The sequence below is a fragment of the Cibotium barometz genome, chromosome 38 (assembly GCF_041138505.1).
Source record: "Cibotium barometz isolate CiBa-2024 chromosome 38, ASM4113850v1, whole genome shotgun sequence".
NCBI lineage: Eukaryota > Viridiplantae > Streptophyta > Polypodiopsida > Cyatheales > Cibotiaceae > Cibotium > Cibotium barometz.
The window spans coordinates 4,452,243-4,474,661 of NC_141083.1; the positions used below are offsets into that span (position 1 = coordinate 4,452,243).

At 41.2% G+C, this 22,419-nt stretch overlaps 1 protein-coding gene across 3 annotated transcripts; it reads left to right on the top strand.

Moving 5' to 3' along the window:
• Positions 1–11,902: 11,902 nt before the first annotated feature.
• Positions 11,903–15,502, top strand: LOC147616262 (uncharacterized). 3 transcript variants are annotated; one of them, XM_086777279.1, is made up of 6 exons: positions 11,903–13,926; positions 14,077–14,507; positions 14,618–14,779; positions 14,862–14,937; positions 15,024–15,182; positions 15,255–15,502. In XM_086777279.1, the coding sequence occupies exons 1-6, from the start codon at positions 12,118–12,120 to the stop codon at positions 15,312–15,314; spliced, it is 2,697 nt and encodes an 898-aa protein (XP_086633405.1). In that variant the 5' UTR covers positions 11,903–12,117; the 3' UTR covers positions 15,315–15,502. The 3 variants fall into 3 exon arrangements, with proteins under 3 accessions (XP_086633405.1, XP_086633406.1, XP_086633407.1); XM_086777280.1 differs by having other exon boundaries at positions 11,909–13,926; positions 14,077–14,465; XM_086777281.1 differs by having other exon boundaries at positions 11,909–13,926; positions 14,077–14,165.
• The last annotated feature ends 6,917 nt before the right edge of the window (positions 15,503–22,419 follow it).

The following is a 22,419-nucleotide window of genomic DNA, read 5'->3' on the forward strand; positions in this document are numbered from 1 at the left end:
TGTGCTGTCATATCTCGTTGCAAGGAAACTCCACTAGTTTCTAATGGTCTGTTGCTTCGTTGGGTTGATGTGCCGCAATTAGAAGCAACCATTGTAACACCTAAACAACAATCATGCAAGATTTGAGATCCAAAACAGCCTGAGTAAAACTAAAATATGCAATTATAAAGTCTAAAACCCACTTCTTGCCAATGCAACCGAACGTTTGGTGAGATGCATTTGAGGCAATCCATCCCTAAATAGAGATGATGTCCCGAACATCTCACCACCTATATCCTCCTCTAGAGAAGCTCCTACCCCGACCAAATGGCACTCGAGTAGACCACCCAAGAGGAGGTATTGCTAGTCGACCTAAAGAAACCAAACGTTTGGTGAGATGCATTTGAGACAATCCATCCCTAAATAGAGATGATGTCCCGAACATCTCACCACCTATATCCTCCTCTAGAGAAGCTTCTACCCAGACCAAATGGCACTCGAGTAGACCACCCAAGAGGAGGTATTGCTAGTCGACCTAAAGAAACCAAACGTTTGGTGAGATGCATTTGAGGCAATCCATCCCTAGATAGAGATGATGTCCCGAACATCTCACCACCTATACCCTCCTCTAGGGAAGCTCCTACCCAGACCAATTGGCACTCGAGTAGACCACCCAAGAGGAGACATTGCTAGTCCACGTAAACAAATACGATAAACCATTTACAATCAAAATCTTATAAAATACAAAATATTATTAACAAGCTTCAAACAAAAATCCAGAATATTTATACTCACCTCTTGTGTCTTTTAGCCTGAGGTGAGCCACCCAAGTGCTTTGGTAAAGCACATTTGGAAGTGAGGGGAAACCCTTTATATAGGTCCCTCCAAAACAGCCAAGTTTTTGGCGCAAAAAAAAAAGGCCCGGAGCCCGCCGGGCTAGATAAGTAACCCGCCGGGCTAAACAGTGGCCCGCCGGGCCAAGCTAGTAGCCCGCCGGGAAAACCGGGATAGCAAGTTTCTCCCGGTTGTGTGAATATCTATGATATTAACAAGTGTGTGAGAGTGTTATTAACTAGTGTTATTACCACTTCGCGGTTAACGTGATCACGTGAATGAAATCCCTGGTGTGGGAGGTTTTTGCTTGGATAATCCTCTAGATAGAATTGCGATAGTCAAGTCTACTATCAAAAACAATGACTTGATTGAAATGCTCAAGCTCTCGCAGTGTGCAAGGCTTCAAAGGAGGGTAGTTAAGGAAGTTTCCAATGACTTTCGTGACTTGGTCATGCTCAAGCTCTCGCAGTGTTACTACATGCCTAGCCACACATGGGGGTGCTAATAGTGTGGGAGGTTTTTGCTTGGATAATCCTCTAGATAGAATTGCGATAATCAAGTTTACTATCAAAAACAATGACTTGATTGAAATGCTCAAGCTCTCGCAGTGTGCAAGGCTTCAAAGGAGGGTAGTTAAGGAAGTTTCCAATGACTTTCGTGACTTGGTCAAGCCTGATGAGGTGGTGGAGGCTTGTGATAAGGTTTCAATAAGTAGAAAGGGATACAGAGCCATATCAAAGCTACTCATCCAAGTTATGAAGCCTTGTCATCTTCTTGTGTTCGGCTTACCCTGACCACATACCATAGCAATGGCACGACACCAAAAAAATTTGGCTATTCCAAGCTTCATAGGTGAATACAAACACGTTAATGGTTTAATGGCTGTAGAGAAGCCAAAAAAAAGAAATCGGTATTCAAGTACTACATGTATAATAATATATTTACAGATGTTAGAAGGGTCCAATCGACCATGGTGAAGTTCTATAAGGACAAAATAGAGGACTGTGGAAATCTTATTTTTGTTATCAAGCTTGATGAGGCACAAATTCTCAAACATCGAAAAATGGAAAGAATGATTATAGGACCAATGAAAAAATCTTTAAATTATGCCCAAACACCAACTCATGAAAAATTAGCACGAGTCGTGAGTGGTCATTAGGGCTCATCCAAAATTTCACAAAAAATGGCCACTTTTTCGAACATGTAAACTTTTTCCTGATGGCCTTTCACAACAAAATGGCCACTTTTCCATGAAAGGCCATCAGGAGCCAAGACTAAGTGTCCAAGATATGAATGACTAAAAGGTCCCTACAATAACCCCAAGGCCCTATTTATAATAGCCTTGCCCATGGCCCATTATTTACATGTTTTGGACCATTGCTTATGCTTCATTACAAACCATCCCTTCCCAAAGATTTTATCCTCAAAATTATATGAGATATCTACGATTCAACATAGCTTCAATTGAAATCAATGGGAAGTAGTGAAGGCCCCAAATATGCTCTCCAAATGTAAGCAAGTCCATGAGTCTTCATCTCCAATGCATGTGTGGGACTGGTATGGCAACCCTTTTTGTATATGAAATTATTTGAAAGATTCTTCATGAAAACTCTATGAAATAGGATGCAAATGATGCATACACTCAGCCAATCATGGAAGATTGCCCACAAACCTCTTAAGGTTGTAAGCCAAGTCACCCATCTTCTTGACTACCATGTATGAACCATAGTATCTATGAGCCAATTTTGGATTGGAAGATCCTTTGAGGATGTTATGACGGCTCTTAGGAAGCTTTAGTAGTACATAGTCACCTGCTTCAAACTCCATCTTACGCCTATGCTCATCTCTGCATTTGCCTTCATGACCTCGTGATCCTTCTTCATGTTGTCCTTGCAAAGTTGAAGAAGCTGTCTCATCCTTTCCAACTCTTCCTTGGCCAAAGGATTAACCATTTTGTCATCATGAAAGGAAATAGATGCCACATACACTTGATACCCATAAAGAGCCTCAAAAGGTGACATCCTGATACTCAAGTGCTTGCTTGAATTGTGACAAAATTCAGCAAGATAGAGCCACTCATCCCAATATGTCATGACAATAGTGTCTCAAGTACACTTCAAGCCACTTGTTTGTGTACTTCATTTGATTTGGGTACCCATGTTCTCATATAATGTCCTCCAAAAAGCACCCTTGACTTGGTTTTCCTATTCCAAACTATGTTAAGTGGCAAATTATGTATCTTGAATACATGTTCCATGAATTGCTTGGCAATGTGAGAGGCCCCATAAGTGATCTTTGACGCAATGAAATGGGTTGATTTGGTTAGTCTATCCACCACCACAAATATTTGATGGTAGACCCGTAATGAAGTCCATAGAAATGTGAGTCCATTTCCCATCCGAAATAGAGAAAGGATGAAGCAATCCACTTGGAAGTTGATGTCTATCCCTATTCTTTTGGCAAGACACACATTCCAACACAAACTTCTTGACATCTCTCCACATGCCTTTCCAATAGAAGCTCTTGCTCACTTTCTCAAAAGTTTTAGGTACACCAAGATGGTCGGAAAGTGGTGAAAAATGCATCTCATAAATCACCTTGGGAATGTAGGATGAGGTAGGAACCAAGTACACCTTATCCTTGTGCCATAGTAGGAGACCATTACGAAGCTTGTAATGAGGAAATTCTCCATCATCTCCTTGCTGTAATTTCCTGATATGGGCAACACCTTCATTGATAAGATATTTTTCTTGAATCCCTTTGATCCATTCACTATACACTTGCATAATTGAAGTCATAGTGCAAGCTCACATTCTTGACAATGCATCTACATTGTCCTTTATGGGTATGTAGGATATCTCAAAATCATATCCTTGAAGGGTAGCCAACCATCTCTTTTGTTTAGGAGAAAGATTGGGTTGGGAGAGGATAAATTTTAGCACCCTATGATCACTTCTCACCTTGAAATGTGCACCATAAAGATAGTGATGCCATTTCTTGATTGCATATAGTATGGACAACATTTCTTGCTCATAAACATGCAACCCCATCTCCTGGAAAGCTTTCTATCTCGAATGTAATGACACCATGCTCTTGGAATAAAACTACCCCAAGCCCTCTTCCACTTGCATCCTCTCTCACATAAAATGTCTTTAAGAAATCAGGGCAAACAAGAATAGGAGCTGATGTGAGCAAGGTTTTGAGTTCATTGAAACTCTTGTCGGCAATAACATCCCAAAAGAAAGTTTCCATCTTGAGTAGATCAGTAAGAGGTGCCGCAATAGATGCATAGTGCTCCATAACTATTCTATAGAAAGAAGACAATCCCAAAAATCCTCTCAATTGAGTTGTATTACTAGGGGTTGGCCATTCTTTGACACACGCTACTTTCTTTGGATCAGCCCTAATGCCCTTATCTCCCACCAAGTGTCCAAGATACTCCCCTTCATTGACCACCATGAATGCACATTTGCTCTCCTTTGCATAAATCTTGTGCTTCCTCATCATCTCAAATACGTGTTACACATGATATAAGGGAGCCAATATCCTATTCATCAAATCTTAGAAAGTGGTCGGGGCATTTGTAAGGCCAAAGGGAATAACCATAAAGTGAAACAATCCCCTTTCAATCCTAAATGTTATCTTCTCCTCGTCACCCTCCTTCATTCGTATTTGATGGTAAACTGATCTTAAATCAATCTTAGTGAATAACTTTTCACCTTTAAGCTCATCAAGGAGATAATCAATATGGGGTATTGGGTACCTATTATTGATAGTGACTTTGTTCAAGTCACGGTAAATCAATGCACATACAAAAGGACCCATCCTTCTTCTTCACCAATAGAACAGGTGATGCAAATGGAGATTATGAGAGTTGGATAAGACCCATGGTAAGCAATTCTTGTACTTGCTTTGCCACTTCCTCTCTTTCCACGTTAGGCAAACGGTAAGGAGGCTTGTTCACAACCTTTGCATTTGGTTCAAGTATAATATCATGGTCAATCTCCCTCTTGGGTGTGGCAAACTCTTTCGAACTTGAAAAATGTCCTTATACTCTTTGAGAAGAGTCACCATATCTTTGTCCATTTGCTCTATGTGCTGTCCAATACCATTCATCCCCTCTTGAACAACATGTAACACATAGATAGTGCCAAGAGTCTTGAGTTCCTTCCTGAGCCACTTTGGAGTGATCAAAGAGAGCCCTTTGGATGCATTTCCAGCCAATACCATTTTATGTCCATCATGTGAAAAGCTCATAACACCTTGTTGAAGGTTCATGTGGAAATCATCAAGAGAAGCTAACCAATCACACCCCATAATCACATCAATGGGACCCATGTCCAAGACCACCAAATCACCTTCCCAAGTGTATGAAGAAGATAATGTCACTTGTGTAGAAGGGAAAACCAATGTAGCTTTCTCATTTTCCCCATTTGCCACTTACACTTGGAAGGTTATGGGTAGATCCGTTGGAGATAGTTTGAGAGAGTTGATGGATTTAGAGTTGATGAAGCTATGAGTACTCCCAGAATCCATTTAAAGCATAAACCCTTTCTCTCAACTCTTCAATATTTGGATCATCCATACTTTTTGTCTTCTTGAAAGGTTGAAAAGTCTTCTTGACAAAACCATTGCCTTTCTTTGCATCATTTTGAACTCCACTCTTGGGCTATCAACCTCCAAATGATGATGAACACCTATAGGTAAAAGTGGATGTTGTGGAAGGAAAACTTTTACCAACATTTGATGAAGTATTAGATGGTTTTTGAGAGGGTATGATGGGCTGGGATTTCCTATACTTAGGCTCATAAAGCTCCACTAACCTCATAGCCTTCTTGATGGTGCTAGGTCTTTGTGCCGATACATCGACCTTGATGTAGGAATCCAACCCATGAATAAACTTCTTCATCTTCATTTGCTCATTAAGCCCTTCCACATACATGAATAACTTCATAAAGCTTTTTATGTAGTCCCTTACTACCATGGTAGTCCCTTACTACCATGTACTTTTGAGAAAGCTCATACCATTGCTCATGGTATCTATAGCACAGGTGAGATAAAAGTCAAGTTCATCTCCCTTTTTAAATCACCCCATGAGTGCGGTACATTCCCATGCACTTTTGAGAAAGCTCATACCATTGCTCATGGTATCTATTAAGCACCAAAGGTGAGATAAAAGTCAAGTTCATCTCCCTTTTTAAATCACCCCATGAGTGCGGTACATTCCCATGCTTAACCATATGTCTCCACCATTGGTGAGCATAATCTTCCAAGTGTAAAGAGGCAAATTGCACTTTATCTTACTCACTCTTAGGGTAGAGCTAAAAATAAGTGTCTAGCTTAGTCATCCACTCCTCCAACTCATGCAAAGTGGAACCACCACCCTTGAACTTGGAGAGGGGCACCTTGTCCTTGATATCTTTGGAAGCATTGGAAGTAGGGTTCTCATGACGTGGTTTGCCCTTTTGTGACATGGCTTGCCCTTTTGTGGTTGCATATAAGAATTGGTAAATTGAGCAAAATCTTTATACTCCTTCTTAATAAAAGAAGGTAATTCATCCAACTATCATGAGCTTCCAGTTGTCTTTGTGCAAAAGACATGTGCGCCCAATCCTTATCCCCAAGAATCTCCTCATCTGCCATGATGGACTGATTTTCTTTTGAATAAGATGGTATCCTCTTGGCATCTCCATAGCATGAATCCATAGACTTGAATGAATCTTGTGGTGATTTGCTATTCACTTGTGAAACCGGGCTGAAATGAAGAAGGCCTTAAATCCTTGATGAAAGGTTTCCTAGCATCCATCATAAATCCACACGAAGAAGATTTCATAGAAGCCTCTTGCATAGCTTGTTTACCTCACTTATGACCCCTATAATGAACTTCATGCATAGGCTACTTGCCCTCATGAATCCCACCAATTCTATCCACATTAGCTTCTTCATGGTGTTGATTCATAGATTACCCCAATTGAATGAATGGCTCCCATTTTGGTAGTCATAGACTCAAACTTTGAATTCAAGGTTTGGTTGATGATATCCAATCTATCCATGAGTGGCTTAAAATCAAGTCTATTCACAAGCAATTCCAAGAGTGTAATCATTTGAAATGGCTTGTGGACTTTGAGAGGTGTGCTTATGGGAACTTCTCACATTAGCATCTGCTTCAATTTTCTTTGAAGTTTGACCCATGGATTGAGAGACATTTCTATGAGTGCTTCCCCCAACCATTTGCTCTTCAAGCTCTTCCATTGTATCCATAGTGCCTTGTTTAACTCCTCCCCTTCCATATCCTCCATTGCCAATGAAAGCTTTTTAGGTCTACCTCTCTGCTTACCAACCATAATAGGACTGTTTTGGCAAATTTACAATAGGATGATGTAGGAGTGTTGGATTTGGGTGTTCTAGGGCTCTATAGGAAGGTATTAGGTAAGGAGTAAGCCTATGATATCACTTTTAGTTCAGTCAATCCTCTATATGCCTTTGTTTTGACTTTGCTCGCAAGTCAAAATGGTAATAGTTTGGACCACCGCTTGCACTCCAATGCTCCAAATGAGTTGAAACTTGGTGGTTAAGGTATGATATCACTTTTAGTTTAGTCAACCCTCTATATGCCTTTGTTTTGACTTTGCTCGCAAGTCAAATGGTAATAGTTTGGACCACTCCTTGCACTCCAATGCTCCAAATGAGTTGAAACTTGGTGGTTAAGGTATGACCAAATTTTGGCATGATCTTAGTCCATTTAGGAGCCAATCTCAATCTTTATATCAATACCAATGTGATAAATAATGCCAACTATGCATCCTTACAAAATTTCATTAATTGTTAATTGCATTTGATTCGATGTAGCAAGTCGATGGAGAGCTCTTGCTTGCCAATCTCCCGGCCAAGACTTCTCACCCTCTTACCAAAGTTTCAAATCCGATGGCAAGAGTTGAGGCCATGTCGTCACTCCATGTACCTAATCCTCCAATGTACCACTTTTCCAAGGCAATCATGGCACACCAGATTAATGACATTGTCCCCTTGGTCTCTCCACCAATCGCCAAGGTACCCTTACCACATAACTAGCTTTCTAATAGTCCAAGAATCAATGGATGAGAGCAAGAGACACATACCAATGGCATTTATAGAAACATGCCAAATCATTACAACTCATAGATCCAATTGCTTTTGCTTGTCCCAAATGATTCTGGTACAAAGCCCCTCACCATGGGCTCGAGAATACAAAGAAAGGCATCCACATTGAGCATAAGCATGAGCCATATCCATCATAATGCATCCATTACTCAATGCAATCCCCTTTTCCCATAATGCATTCAATCAAGCCAATCCAATACCCATAATGTGGCTTCCATGATTTTCTTGGGAAGTTGATTAGCATGTAATCAAGGCTTAGTGAAGGAAGCATTCAAATTTTGCTTATAGCTCTCAAACCCCATTCCTTCAAGAAACCCCCAAGCATGAAGAAAACCAGGACTTAGACCAATTTGATGCATAATGATTGCATATGATCATATTTGAACAAAGATTAGCTCCCAATATTGTTGAGATGTCAAGCTCAACATGAGTTGACACTCGCGAGGTGCCTGTGTGACCATTTTACATTTACATTTCTAGCGGGTTTGGTAGCTGGCACTGACATATCTTCGCCAAAAATTCTACAGCTGGACTACACCAACTAGTCCACATCTACCCACTCCACTTAGCGTGTTCACATTATGGACCACATGTACACAGTACTTTAGTTCTTATGTTGTTTTTTCTTATCTTTTGATAGAACCCTTTTTGTTGTGAAGAAGAACAATAATTTTCAGCCTCTTATCTTGTGTATTCTCTTCTAGGGTTTATGAGAGTGTGTGTGTGCTTGCAAGAGCTCAGGCTCTCTTCCTCCCTATATCTTTGCATGGTATCAGAGCCTGGTTCATGCTAAGAAGCTGAGCGATAAGCAAGAGAAGCATAGGAAGTGGGACGAGGGTAAGAGCTTTATCTACTCTTCCCCCTTTGTGTTGGCTACTACACCCTTATCTCGGGAGCTCTTCGGGAGGCACCGATAAACGAACTCCGATTGAGGAGCTGTCTTCATGGGAGCGGAGCTACATGGAAACTATTCTATTCTTTGGACTAAAACTTTCGGGCCAAAAACACGTTTCAAGCGCGTCTTGACCTCCCTTTTCAGTTTGCAAGCGTTCGCATGCACTGCGGGTAAGTTTCGATTCTCTGTAAATTTCTGTTTTTGGAACTGTAGGAAGGGCAATTGGTTGTGCAGACACTGTGTGTACTGCAAAGAGGTCAAACAGTTCGTATACATACACCCAATGGCTTCAAAACCTCTTTGACCTACACTCTGACCTCAATTCGTATACATACACCCATAATTGCCTTGTCGAGTACAGAGGCAGAGTACAGAGGAGGAGCTGCGGTGGCAGCGTGTGAGGTAGCTTGGTTACAAAAGCTACTTGGGGTTGTATGTGGAGAGAAAGGTTATCATATATTGTGACAATCTTAGTATACAGTTGGCTAGGAATCCAGTTTTCCACGTGTGAACGAAACACATTCAGGTACAATGCCACTTCATCAGGGAAAGAGTCTTGGCAGACGACATCGACTTGGCCTACGTCAGCACATAGGATTAGGTCGCTGACATCTTCACGAAGGCCTTGGGAGCTGAAAAGCTCCGAAGATTTTGAGATATGCTTGGAGTTCCCAAGCTGGAGTTGAGCTTGAGGAGGAGTGTTGAGATGTCAAGCTCAACGTGAGCTGACACTCATGAGATGCTTGCATGACTGTTCGATATTTACATCACTGCGGGTTTAGTAGCTGGCACACCGATATATCTTTGCCAGAGATTCTACAGCTAGACTACACCGGCTAGTACATTACTGTGGGTTGGTAGTTGGCACCAACATATCTTCGATAAAGATTCTACAGCTGGACTACATCGACTAGTCCACACCTACCCACTCCACTTACCATGTTCACATTATGGATTGCATGTATATAGTACTTTAGTACTTATGTTGTATTTTCCTTATCTTTTGTTGTTAGAACTCTTTTTGTTGTGAAGAAGAAGAACAATTTTCAGCGTCTCATCTTATGTGTTCTCTTCTAGGGTTTGTGAGAGTGTGTGTGCTCTTGCAAGAGCTTAAGCTCTCTTCCTCCCTGCATCTTTTCAAATATGTGTGAATGGCATGAGGAATTGACCAATTAGGTGAAATTAGGTTTTTTGTTATGAAAACCCCAAATGCAACACTCGAGAAATGGAGAGATTGAGGAATTAGCTAATGTAGAGAAATTAGCTAATGTAGTGACTTGATTATGAGCTTAATGATACTAATTAATCTATTATGGAGTCCATATCCTTAGAAGCTTAGACAAAGAAAACACAGCCATTTCCTCCCCTATTTGTGAGCCTAGATCTTAAGTAAACTTGCTTAAACTTGTTATGGGAGATTTCAAGACTCAAATACCATGGTTAATGGCTCCAAAGAAGCCCTTTAGGAGGCGGTGCTGTGCACAGTAGATCGTGGACTATAGTAGACGAATCGGTCGTTTCTCTCCACCACTGAGCCACTACTAAGCGTCGATGGTGAAGTTTAAGCTCCAATGGTAGGAGAAAATAGACCAAACATCTAGTGCCCTCACGGGTAGAAGTCACCCGCGAAAATCCCCCTTGAATGGCTCTAAATGATGCTTATGACATGTTAAGCGGAAACCCTAAGTTATGGCTAGGTTTTAGCAGAGGATTGAGGCACCAAATCACTCCAAGATCAAGCAAGAAGAGTAAAACATTTTGATTAAGGACACTAGTCAGGATTAGTGAAATTTCTAGCAATTTTGGTCCAAGCATACAAATTTTTGGTACGGCTCTCCTAGAATTTGGTCCCAATCAAACCAATGGCCCCAAAAGCTTAGAAACAAACAAAGACAAAGAGATTCAACCATCCACAGTCCCTATACCCATCTTCTTGATCAAGAAAATCAAGAAAACTCAAAAGATTTTCAAGAAAATTCAAGAAAGTGGATCAAAATAAAAGCTCTGATACCAATTGAAATGGATCTAGACTAAAGATCAAGAAATCAACACATAAAGTCCAAATCTAGCAGCCATTTGATGGGCATCAAACACAAATGAGAAATACATGTGGTTATGATGAAAATAGAAGAAACCCATATGCACATGTAGCCCTATGCACATGTAGCAAAGGAGGTATGTGCATAAGGCCTAAGTGATTTAACCTCTCACCACCATGAGGATGGCTATCAAGCTTTCTATGAGCCCTACACCATGAGTGGCCATCTCCAAGATAGGAGCCGAGAGTACATGTAAGTGTCCAAGATATAAATGACTGAAGGATCCCTACAATGAACCCAAGGCCCTATTTATAGTAGCCTTGCCCATGGCCCATTATTTACATGTTTTGGACCGTAGCTTATGCTTCATTACAAGATCTCTATATCATCCAATCAATCACCTACAGAAATCTCCCTAATGCGTGTTTTCATTGTTATAAGCCATTAGGAATTGTCCACTGAAAAACACTCAGCGAGTCCAGGGGAAAATAAAAAAGAGCCAAAGAGAAAGAGAGAGAAGGGAAATCAACCCATCGAAGGTAGGTCTGGGCCACTTGTGAAATTCAAAGACCAATGTCCACGACAAACTTGACATGGCATCCTCCTAAGAAAGTTGGTAATACATATGTAAAGTCCCTCCTACACAAGTAGGGTAAAGGGGCCAATAGCATTAGCTTTGCAAAAAAGTAATACTCCACAATTATGTGACAAGCAAGCATGAAAGGTTTTAAATCTCTTCAATAGTGATTGAGGTGTGTTTCCCAAGTGCAAGTCACAAACCTGGTAGATAGGCTTGCATAGCTACAGATTCCTTGCCTTTGGTATATAAATATATGAGGAGGAACATTTTTTTGAGGCAATATCTCAGATGTTGAATTAGCTTAATCGCGTGCGACGGTTGCCGTCGATTTCAGTTTTCGATAGACGGTCGAAAAGGAATCTTCTAGCTCACACCTGTCCGGAATGGCGGGAAATCGCATCACCGTTCCTTATATGAAATGCTCGTTCTAGTTACGGGGTTCTTTGTGCATTTCCTTGCCCACCTTAGGGTTTCTTTGCGGCTAGGGTTTCTTTCTCGCGAGAGTTCTGCAGCATTGCATCGCCGGCGATGTCGAGAAGCGACCGGTCAAGAGGCCCTGCCACAGAAATGGCCAGAAGGAGCTAGCGACCAGAACCGGCGACATTAGGATTTACGCGAGATCGACATTGTTCCAGGTTGCCTTCACCACCATGCCTACCCTTCGTTCGCAATCTGCTTTATCTTTGAAGCCCTCTTCCGACATTCCACAGCCCAGGCTTCCGTCCACTCCTGATTCGCCCGCAACACCTTGTCCTTTGTCCGTCGGCCCCACTACCCCTGCGCAGGTCCACGAGTCAGTCAAGACGGCCATAGATGATACGCCGGTCACCCGGCGAAGCGGCAGGCTTATTGCCACCGCTGCCGTAGTGGCTGCCCCTGGCGGAGATGTGTTGGAAAACTCTGATGGATCCAAGAAGGGCAGGCGGAAGGCGGCGGTGGATTCTGCAGAGACGGGTCAACAGGCTGCGACTTTCAACGATGCAGCGAATAAGAAGACTTTTGTAGGTATGGGGAAAGGAAAGAGGAAAGCGGAGGAATCCGTTGAAGATGCTCTCTGCAAAATAACGCGTCCGAAGACCGATTCATCGGTTGACAAGGCAAAGTCGGGAATAGATTCTGGAGGTTCATCAGGTGAGACAGAGGGTAGGGTTGATGCGAATTTTTACTCCTTCCATCAGGAAAATCCTAGCCCTAACGCTGAGAAAACCCCCAACCCCAACCCTAACGCTAATGAAAACCCTAACCCTAGCCCTAACCCTGGCGTGAGGATGAGCTCTCGCGGTAAGAAAGCAGTTGATCGGAGAGGGTTTGCAAGTGCTGGAAGGGGTCGTGGTGGAGGTAGAGGAAGAGGTCGCGGCAGGGGCCGGAAAGCTGTGGTAACGGCTGGCGAGAGTGTTATTGAGTCGGACTCTAATGACGAAATTAAAGAGTCGCTCTCCCTAGATCTAAACAGAAGTCCCCGTCATAACAGGCCCAGCGACACGGATGACATGTGTGAAGAGTCTCAAGCAAAGAGACAGCGTGAGGTGGGCCTGTTTACTGGACGTCTTGATTTGAGCTTCCCAGTGGAGGATGATGGCGATAACATGGTGCAATCTATTCAATTAGGGGAAGAACATGTTGAGGAGTCAGTCTCACAGGAAGATAATTTAAACAGTGCTCTCCTTGTAGCAATGGCACCTTCACAGTCAGAGGCAGGGCCTTCTCACAGGCCCCAGCTAGAGGGAGAGGGAGAGGGAGAGGCAGAGGCAGAGGCAGAGAATCCCAGGCCCCAGGGAGAGATAGGGTTATTAAACCTTGGCAGAAACAGTCGCAGTGGGCACAGCCGAGCTGAAGCTTCAAGATCAAGGTTCTTGCAAATAGCAAGGGACAGAGCTTTTCACTTTGCCCATTTCAATGCTGATGGTAATGAAGCGCCTGCTGGTGCCCCTCCTCCACCTGCTGCTCCTGCTGAAAATGGGAGATGGAGAGGGCGACAAGCAGGGCAGCTGCCCCAGAACCAGCCTCAGCCTCAGCCTCAGCCTCAGCGGCCGCCACAGCAAGTAGACTGGCCAGGCCCCTTCTCAACTGCAAGACAACTAATAGAGAACCGTGCCACAGCAGCTGCTGCTCGCCAGCATGCCAACAAATCTGAAACCAAGGTGTCCTTGGTGGACTGGCATCCCACAAGAGTCCCTACTGATTCCACATTTGGCAGGAAGCCTTGTCCTTCCCTACAAGATCTCTGTCTAAGTGTCCTAGCTAACAATGCTGAGAATGTTGTGTCTTTGGAGGGGGTGCCCGAGTTCATCAGGACGCGCATCAGTGTTGCTTTCTGCGAGCGCCGTGCGATGAACTCTAAAACCCTCTCCCTTTTCTTTCAGGGGGCGCCGTCTGAAATTCGAGCCCCAGATTGCACCCAAGTCTCTGAGAGTGAGTTGACTGAAATGATGAGACAGTTCTCTGCAAGACGTCTGGAGGTCAGTGGATGAGATCAACATTTAACTCTTTTTAAGCTATGTATTAACCAGTCCTGTAAGGGACCCAGTGCCTGTGATGCATCACCTGTCTCTCACACTGTTTAGGCTGTTTAGATAATTGCGTTTGGGCTAACTTCTTTTTTGGGCCAGGAATTGCACCTGGGATTCTGTGGACGAGCTTTGTCTGAGCAGTGCTTGTTGGCCACAATTGCCAAGCGTCCCAACATGTTACCTCTCAGGTCTGTCTCCCTCTGCGGTGCATACAAGCTCACTGATAAGGGACTTGAAGCCCTATTGCAAGCTTCCCCTCTTGTGGCTCACCTTGATTTGAGTACCTGCTCTTTTCTAACGGATGCTGCTATCAAAACTGTCGTACGTTGTGTCGGTGATACACTGGAGTCGCTAGTGTTGGAGGGTTGCCCAAATCTGAAAGCTTCTGTGTTAGTACATGATCTTGTGATGCTGCGAAAGTTGCAGAGACTCTCGCTGTCAGCTGTTGGTGGAGTCACTGATGAAGTTGTGAGCGAACTAAGTGTGCAGTTGGGTTCACATCTGAGAGAACTTTCTCTTGCTCACTGCTGGTGAATGAACTTGTTTGTGGATGGATTCTTTTGCTGTAATATGTTCTTGTTTGGATTTGATTCAATTTCTAGTTAGATTCGACTCGCTGATCCTGATCTTGTACTGGCAGCTCTCTTACTGATGCAGCTATTGCAGGGATTGGTGCCTGCTGCCCTTCCCTTCAAGTATTGAATCTGTCTCATCTCTCGCTGCTGACTGATGACGCGATTGCCTATATTGCAGATGGCCTTAGAATGCTTCAGGTTCTAAATTTGAGGAGATGCAAGTTCAGGTTTGTGCATGTCACCCTTGTTTGCCCAGTTATTTCATGTGAGGCCGGGAGCTTAATGGTTTATCTTATGATTGAATTTCAGTGATAAAGCTGTCGCTGCATTTGTAACAGCCTCAGGAGGCTCATTACTGAACCTTTCTGTAAACTCTGTACAGCAGGTAGCATGTGTCCCTGCAAAAGCCTTTCTTTTGCTACTTGAGCTATGAGCTTCCTACAACTTAGTCAAATAATATGATTTTTGCAGGTTGCAGATCAAACAATCTTGGCTCTTGCGAAGCATAGTCATGCATGTTTGCGACAATTGGACGTGTCATTTTGTAGGTTGGTAGGTGATGAGTGCCTTGGATTTTTGGCAGACTCATGTCCTGATCTTCACGAGCTGAGGCTCTTTGGTTGCACACAGGTAACCCTTCAGTTGGTAGTCTTTCAAGTTGTTTTTCTTTCATTTGCTTATCGACTTGAATGATGGTGACAGGTAACCGAGAAATTTCTGAAAGGTCACAGCAATCGCAAGTTGAAAGTCATCGGTTTATAGCATTACTGACTTGTTGCAACTTGTTTGAGTTCTGGAGTACCAAACAGAACTGTAATTGTGTAATGGCATAATTTAGAGATTTATACGGTTTTGTGGCATTACCTGTCAAAGATTATCTATTGTTTGTGATGGTCTTCTTGTAGGTTTTTAACTCATTTAGATAAAACTCTAGTGAGTTCTTACTGACTTGTCATGGCCTCCATGAGTTTTAATGCTTTCAAATGCTTGGTTCTTAATGCCCTTTTAAATTTATAATTTGTATGTTGCATATTGTGGGTTCTAATGCATTGTTGTAGATTGTGTTGAATCAAAGCATTTCATTAGTTTATGGTTGGAAACAATTAATAATATTTTTTATTTTAACATTATGTTTAACATTATTGTTTGTAGATGCTTTTGTTATTATGTTGGTTTCTAATGCATTGTTGTTGATTATGTTATAGTTTGTATGGAATCATAGAATCTTATTAGTTTAGAGTTGGTAATAGGTAATAAATTTTTTCACTTTGTCGTTTGTTAACCACATGTTGGTTAACACATTCTTACGACAATTATGTCCGCACACTTATGTAATGGGCGTTGGTACTATATTTTAAATTCCTCATGAGAAGGGAAATACTCTAAACTTTGAAGGACAGACAAGAGGATCTTGGTCAGTTGGCCAAACCATAGAGAAAAGCCTTGTAACTATGTTTTGGGCACTCTGGGTCACTTACTTTTCGCGTCCTAGTGAGAAAAGGCTTGGAACTATAAAAGCCAGTTTCTCTTTTTTGTAACTCATTATCCCATTTGTGTAATAGAAGTAGAGTATTCTCTCTCTTTTTTTTGAAACTCTAATCTAGCATGTGGTGTGCTTAGGGTTAGGGTTTGCGTGTTCTCTTATGCTTTCTTTTTTTTTTCTTCTCTCTCTCTTGCTTGAGTGATTAGGCTACTAATGTAATCGTCTCCCACGGAGATCCCACACTCGTTGGATTAGAGCAACCATCTCGAGGTGATGAGTGCGGGAGGACGGCGGTGACGAGCGGATACGGTGAAGCACTTGAACCTAGCCTGAGCTTGGTGCATAGGCAACTTTCCATGACACGTTAGGGTAGGGTTTTTTTAATATCTTTGGTGGTGGTGTTGGGGAGCGTTAATCCGTTACTTATCAAAGTCATCTCTGATTCGAATCTGACGGAGTCTCCATAGCTTGGTACTAGAGGTAAGCTCTTTGGTATACATATTTTTGATTTTTTGATGTTTTGTATGGTTGCTTTTTATTTATTTTTGTTGTGATCCATGCATAGCTTTACGTGTAGAGAAGGATTACTACTAGTTTAAGTGAAAAAACTTGAGATTTGGGTGATTAGAGAGTCTAATCAAGAGTTTTTGCTTAAACTTAGATTTTTTTTTAATTTTTAGATTAATTTTGTTTCTTTTGCTTATTTACTTAGTATAGGTAGGTTATTATTGTTAAATAAAACTTTAATCCATAAAAAAATTTAAAAATCATAAACTATCTCTTAATTATCACTAATCTATGGGATAGTGATTAGTGAACTTAAAGAGAGCTAAAAAATAAAAAAAATAAGTCTAATTGTTTATAATTAGACTAATTGGAGTGATATTAGTGTTCTAAACACTTACTTTGATCCAAATCCATGTGTGGTCTATTTTTATTAGGTCTTAATTAGCAAGCATTAGTACTCATTAGGTTTCATTTGTCTATTTTTTCTCTTTTGAGTGGATTAATTAGAGATCTAATTGAAGAGATCAATTAGGGATCACATCTTTGGATTAGCTTAAATATCATTAATCTACTTATCAAATCCTTATCCTTAAACTTCTCACCATTTAAGAGTAATTAGAAGACAAAGAAGAGAGTTAAAAGATAATTAACAATAGAATTAAGAAGATTAATCATTAGTTAAGTTAGAGTGTCTCTAATTTAGTTGAAATCTACTAATTTAGAGATATTTTCTAACTTTTTTTCACTTATCTTGTATTAATGAGGGGATCTTAGTTGTCTTTCACTCACTTCTTTTCAAATTTGAAATTCAAATTCAAACTTCAAATTCAAACTTCAAACTTATCCACGACTCTTCACACCTAAGGCCACGAGCATACGCTTCTAAGTGTACGATTGTATGAACCTGATAAAAAAAATTAAAAAAATTTACCATGGTTGTACCAACTTTCGTCAACGGGCTTGCCAGCCTAAGCGTACGGCCGTACCAACCTAAGCATACGGACGTATCGATCAAAATTTTTTTTTGAAGGTCGAACCTTCCTTAGCCACCACGACCGTACCAACCTTAGCCACGGGCGTATCAACCTAAGTGTACAGATGTATCGTCTTGAAATTTTTTAATTTAAAAGAAAACCATGGCCTTCCTTAGCCATGGTTGTACCAACCTTAGCCATGGCCATACCGACCTAAGTATATGGATGTACCTTCCTCGAATAATTCTTTTTCATTATTTTTTTTCCATGGCCATACCAACCTTAGCCACGGGCATACCCACCAAAGCGTATGGCCGTACCAACCTACGCTTACAGATGTACTATCAAAATAACTTTTTTTAAATTTTTTTAAATTTTTTTTCCACGGTCGTACCTTCTTTAGCCACGGCCATACCAACCTTAACCACGAGCATACTAACCTAAAAGAGCATACCAACCTAAATGTACGGACATACCATCCTGAAAACAAATTTTTTTCTAATAAAAAAAAAACAGTCGTACCTTCCTTAGCCATGGCCATATCAACCTTAATGAAGCAGTCGACCTTGGTGGAAGCTGGGTCCAAAACGCTACAAGTATAATCAACTCTGCTAACAACACAACTACCCTCACTAAAGTCGATCGAAGGGCCATTGTCAACACCATCCAACACTACAAGCACCCCGATCTCATATCTTTATCATGACAATCAATGGTGGTGCCCAAGAATCTTATTGCCATGTAGGGGTTCTATGATGGCCACACAAAACTTTGCATCCCAAAATGGCCATCTCCGACACCCAAGCACAAGAAGCCAACTAAACCAACCAAAACTTCAACGTTGGCTACTCCTCGACTACCTATTATGAGAACAAGGCTACTATGAAGGTAAAACCCACCTCTCATTACCCAAGAACACCGCCTGTGCTCATCTCCCATAACAACTCCCAAGGAAGCTGCGACAAAAGGTCCCACAGTCACCAATTTCGGAAACCCCAGGCACAACAAAGCCACCAACGCTGGATGCCTACCAAACTGCTCAAAGCTCAAGGCTTCCATGAAGGCAACAAACACCTGTGGCTCCCCAAGTCATAATCAAAAGCCTATCTTCCATCGTCGACAACCTAATCCTTGCTCAAAGCCTCGTCGACCACAACCCAAGAAGCCTCATCAACCACAACAGACCTTCATCACTTGACAACGCTAGGCGCCCAAACCTCTCTTAGATGCCCAAGGCTTCTACAATGGCAACTCCATCCTTTGTCTCCCATGGCTTAATCCTAAGCAATTCGCCCAAACCACACCGACCAAGCTAGTACCTGTCCAATCGATGAAGATGGTTTGGTGACCAACGGACAAGCAAGTACCCTCTTTCTCAATTAAATCTTACGGACTTGCCATTAGGAAAAAATGGAGCTTTTTTTGGGGCCTTTTGCCCAAAACAAAAAATCCTTCTCCACCAATCAGAGAAAGGCTAACGTAACGTTGGGGAAATTGTGAAAAAACAAAGTAAATTTCAAAAAAAGGAGAAATAATAATCATACTTTATTGAATATACAATCGTTTGCATTATTCAATGAAGAGATCCTTTTTGATTTTGATAGGATTATTCTATTGTGAGTGAATTTATATCATCAAAGAAATAAAAAAAGGTTCCCTCCTAAATCGGTTTTCTCGCTTTCTTGAAAAATATCTCCCTCTAGCTTTTTCAATTTTCTACACTCTACCATCTCTTACTATCTCATACTCTCAAGAATGGCAACAAAAACCATCACCGAGCTTGTGAAAAATGCTATGTAGAGCCAAATGCAGAGGATCAAAGAAGGGAGGTGAGTTCTTTGCCCCATCAACCCACTTCTTTTATCAACTCTATTGAGATTGCCAACAAAATTTCTGCAACTGGGTGTTGGCAAAAGCTTATTGTATCGAAAGGGAGCTGGGTTTTGATGCAAACAAACAGGAGAAAGAAGCAAAGATCAAAGAATCACTTTTTGGCAAGAGGGAAAGGTAGGGTGAAGGATTTTAGAACTATAGAAGGGAAGAAAAATGTCAGGGAGATTTTAATCCAGCACGTGTACATGCACAAAGAACTTGTGTTGCATGATTATCCCAACTATCTTCAGCAATATAGACCAAACTGTAAGTGTTTTTTGTAAACCTTAATGTTTTTTTTTTGGTGAATTTTTGTTGATTTCTTTTTGAACATAGAATTTAATTGTTGCAGATAATTATCCATCATCCTATCAAGAATGGTAGCCATTAGAGTGCATTTTAGGACTATTGGATGTTCTACATGGTAGCATTAGAGAGTTACAATACCAAAAATAGATCTGCCACCCAGCTAGCCCAATCAGGTATTTTCTTTTATGATCATTTCTACTAATTGTTAGACAAAGGAAACACCTACGGTGCCTTGAGAAGGCTAGATCTTCCAGAATGGCATAGTGTGGATTGGCCCATTTCTCATGCCACTATTATACAGACTTACAGAGCTAAACTCTTCTTGGAAGTGTAGTGTTCTCTACGGCCAGGCTTTGCAACTAGAATTGTAAAAATAAATATTTGCATGCCCATTATAGTTTTTGTGGACTTGTTCAGCAAATATGATGTGAAGGTCTGTGTAGAACAATGCTCAGCTACAAAGCCAATGCTACTGCATATAATTTTGACTTTTTGGATGATGGCTGGGATAGAAAAACCTACAATAAAGTCTATTGTGAAGTGGTACCAGACTCAATTACAATTAAATATATGATTGCGACTCATAATTTCATATTCTCTTTTTACTACAAACGCAACAGGATTATTCAAAATCAATTGGTCCCCAATGGATCAAGACCTAAACTCTTTTGGTGATGATAGTTGATGTTAAGGTTTACGAAGATGGATTGTTGTTAGGTGTTATATCGCTTAGAAAGTGCTGCACACTTACACAATTACGTCATGATGTGCTTTTTTGGAGACAGTAGCACGCAATGTTTCAGGAAGATTCTCATTTATTATGAACAACAAAAAGGCAAATGAAATAACTTAGCTTTTTTAATATCTGAGTTTGTCATACATACAATTGAAACAACATCACAATAGGTACTGCATCGAAGGGAGAACAAGATACAATGTAAAGTATTCCAAATATGACTGTCGAAATTTGCCAAGACCAACAATTACAGGTTTGTTGACACATCATTAGAAAAGTAGTTACATGAGATTAGGTGATGGGACATGCTCATCAAATTGTGGCTTTACTTGTGCAGATGATGGGAGAGGCAAATCCTCTGGGAGAGGCTGATCCATGGGCATAGGCAGAGGCTGATCCTTTGGGAGAGTTTGATCCATGGGAAAAGGCATAGGTTGATCCTCAAGCACAAGGGCTGTTCTTTTGGCACAGTGGGAGAGGAGGTCAAAGGCTGAACTCCTGGCACAGCACCAAGGAAGATAGAGGGTCAAGTTGTACCACAGTTTCGTGCTCCAAGGGCTTCCCCTCTTCCATGAACTTCTTTTGAGCAGCATTTTCCTGTACCATGGGATCCTCTTCTACACAGCAGGCTCTTGTACCATAGTGCCTTCTTCTGCAGTAGGCTCTTATTCCATTGTGCCCTCTTCTACATCAAGCTTCTTTTCTCTGGTTTCCTCCTAAAAAATTTTCTCTATCTCTGGATCAGATGCCATGCTTTCCTTCTCTTTGATCTGCTCATCTAAGGTCTCTCCTTTTTTTTTTTTGGCATAGGCACCTCTTCTCTTGGTGCTCTGTGAGAATGGTCTAGGAGAGAACTTACAGTTTTAGCCCTAAAACTGTCCACGAACTTTGCATTGTAACTGTCCTCATCAAGCTGTAATCAAGATTAATGAAATTTAGTTAACTTTTGATCCCATATTGATCAATGTATAGTGTTATTATAAATGAATGGGTGTTTGAACTTACAATGTCTGGTCTTTCAAAATCATAATAAGTGTCCACCAACAAGTATTTTTCATGCATCAAGGTCCTCTGTCCACAAGAGTACCCATCTTTCTACTGTGGAGTCTGGACATGCATTACATTATATTGAAAACTAGCATGTGTAAAGGGAAGGGCACTTACAGGCATGAAAAGAGGTTTAGTAGAGTCTAGAAGATTGACATTGGGGGGAATGTGATCAAGAGCATTGAATAGTCTCTTTAAGGATATATAACATAGAGATGTAATTATAAACAATTCCAAAATAACCTTACTAAAATATAACAAAACTTTTAGAAGGGAAACATACAGACTAAGCTCTTGATGGGTCCCATATAAGGAGTCGAAGAGAAATCATTCATGATCCTGGACATCAATGTATACAAATCTCCAATGCTGACTGCAAGAAAGACATAAATCAGTCAATCTTCAAGTAGACATAAATCAGTCAGTCTTCAAGTAGACATGGTAAAAAGATCAAGATGATAGGCAATATTCACTTACTTTGAGTGATAGGGAAAAATGATGGTATTAACCCTATGAAAGTTGCAGTGTGTAAACCATTTCATTAAGCTTGTTATTTTACTGGCTCTCTCAAATTTCTTGCAGCTTTGAGAGAAGTGGGGGTCCAGAATATGTACCATTGGTTGGACGTCTAGAGGTAACTTGGATCTCATCATGCTGTCAAAAAAAGGTTTGGTCATAGTAGGCTTTCAAAAATTCATTGCCAACATTGTACCAAACAGTTAGGAACTTACCATAAACAAGCAAAAATAATTGAGTCTGAAACCTCTCCCTGCAGATTTGTTCCTTAAGATCCTTGTGCATTCTTTTGACAAAATAATATCTCTGTCAGCATTAACCTCCTCTATTTTGATAGTAATTCTAGAACCCAAGTCTAGTAATCTCTGCAAGTTCTTCACATCTTAAATGGCAGTAGCATGGGATAGAGCATGAGAAGCACCA

What these genes read in the sequence shown, in the direction of transcription:
- LOC147616262 (XM_086777279.1), top strand. Translation starts at nt 12,118, where the DNA reads ATGCCTACCCTTCGTTCGCAATCTGCTTTATCTTTGAAGCCCTCTTCC. An exon ending in TTGAGGAGATGCAAGTTCAG is followed by an intron (nt 14,780 to 14,861) that starts GTTTGTGCATGT and finishes ATTGAATTTCAG; the next exon opens with TGATAAAGCTGTCGCTGCAT. An exon ending in GGCTCTTTGGTTGCACACAG is followed by an intron (nt 15,183 to 15,254) that starts GTAACCCTTCAG and finishes TGATGGTGACAG; the next exon opens with GTAACCGAGAAATTTCTGAA.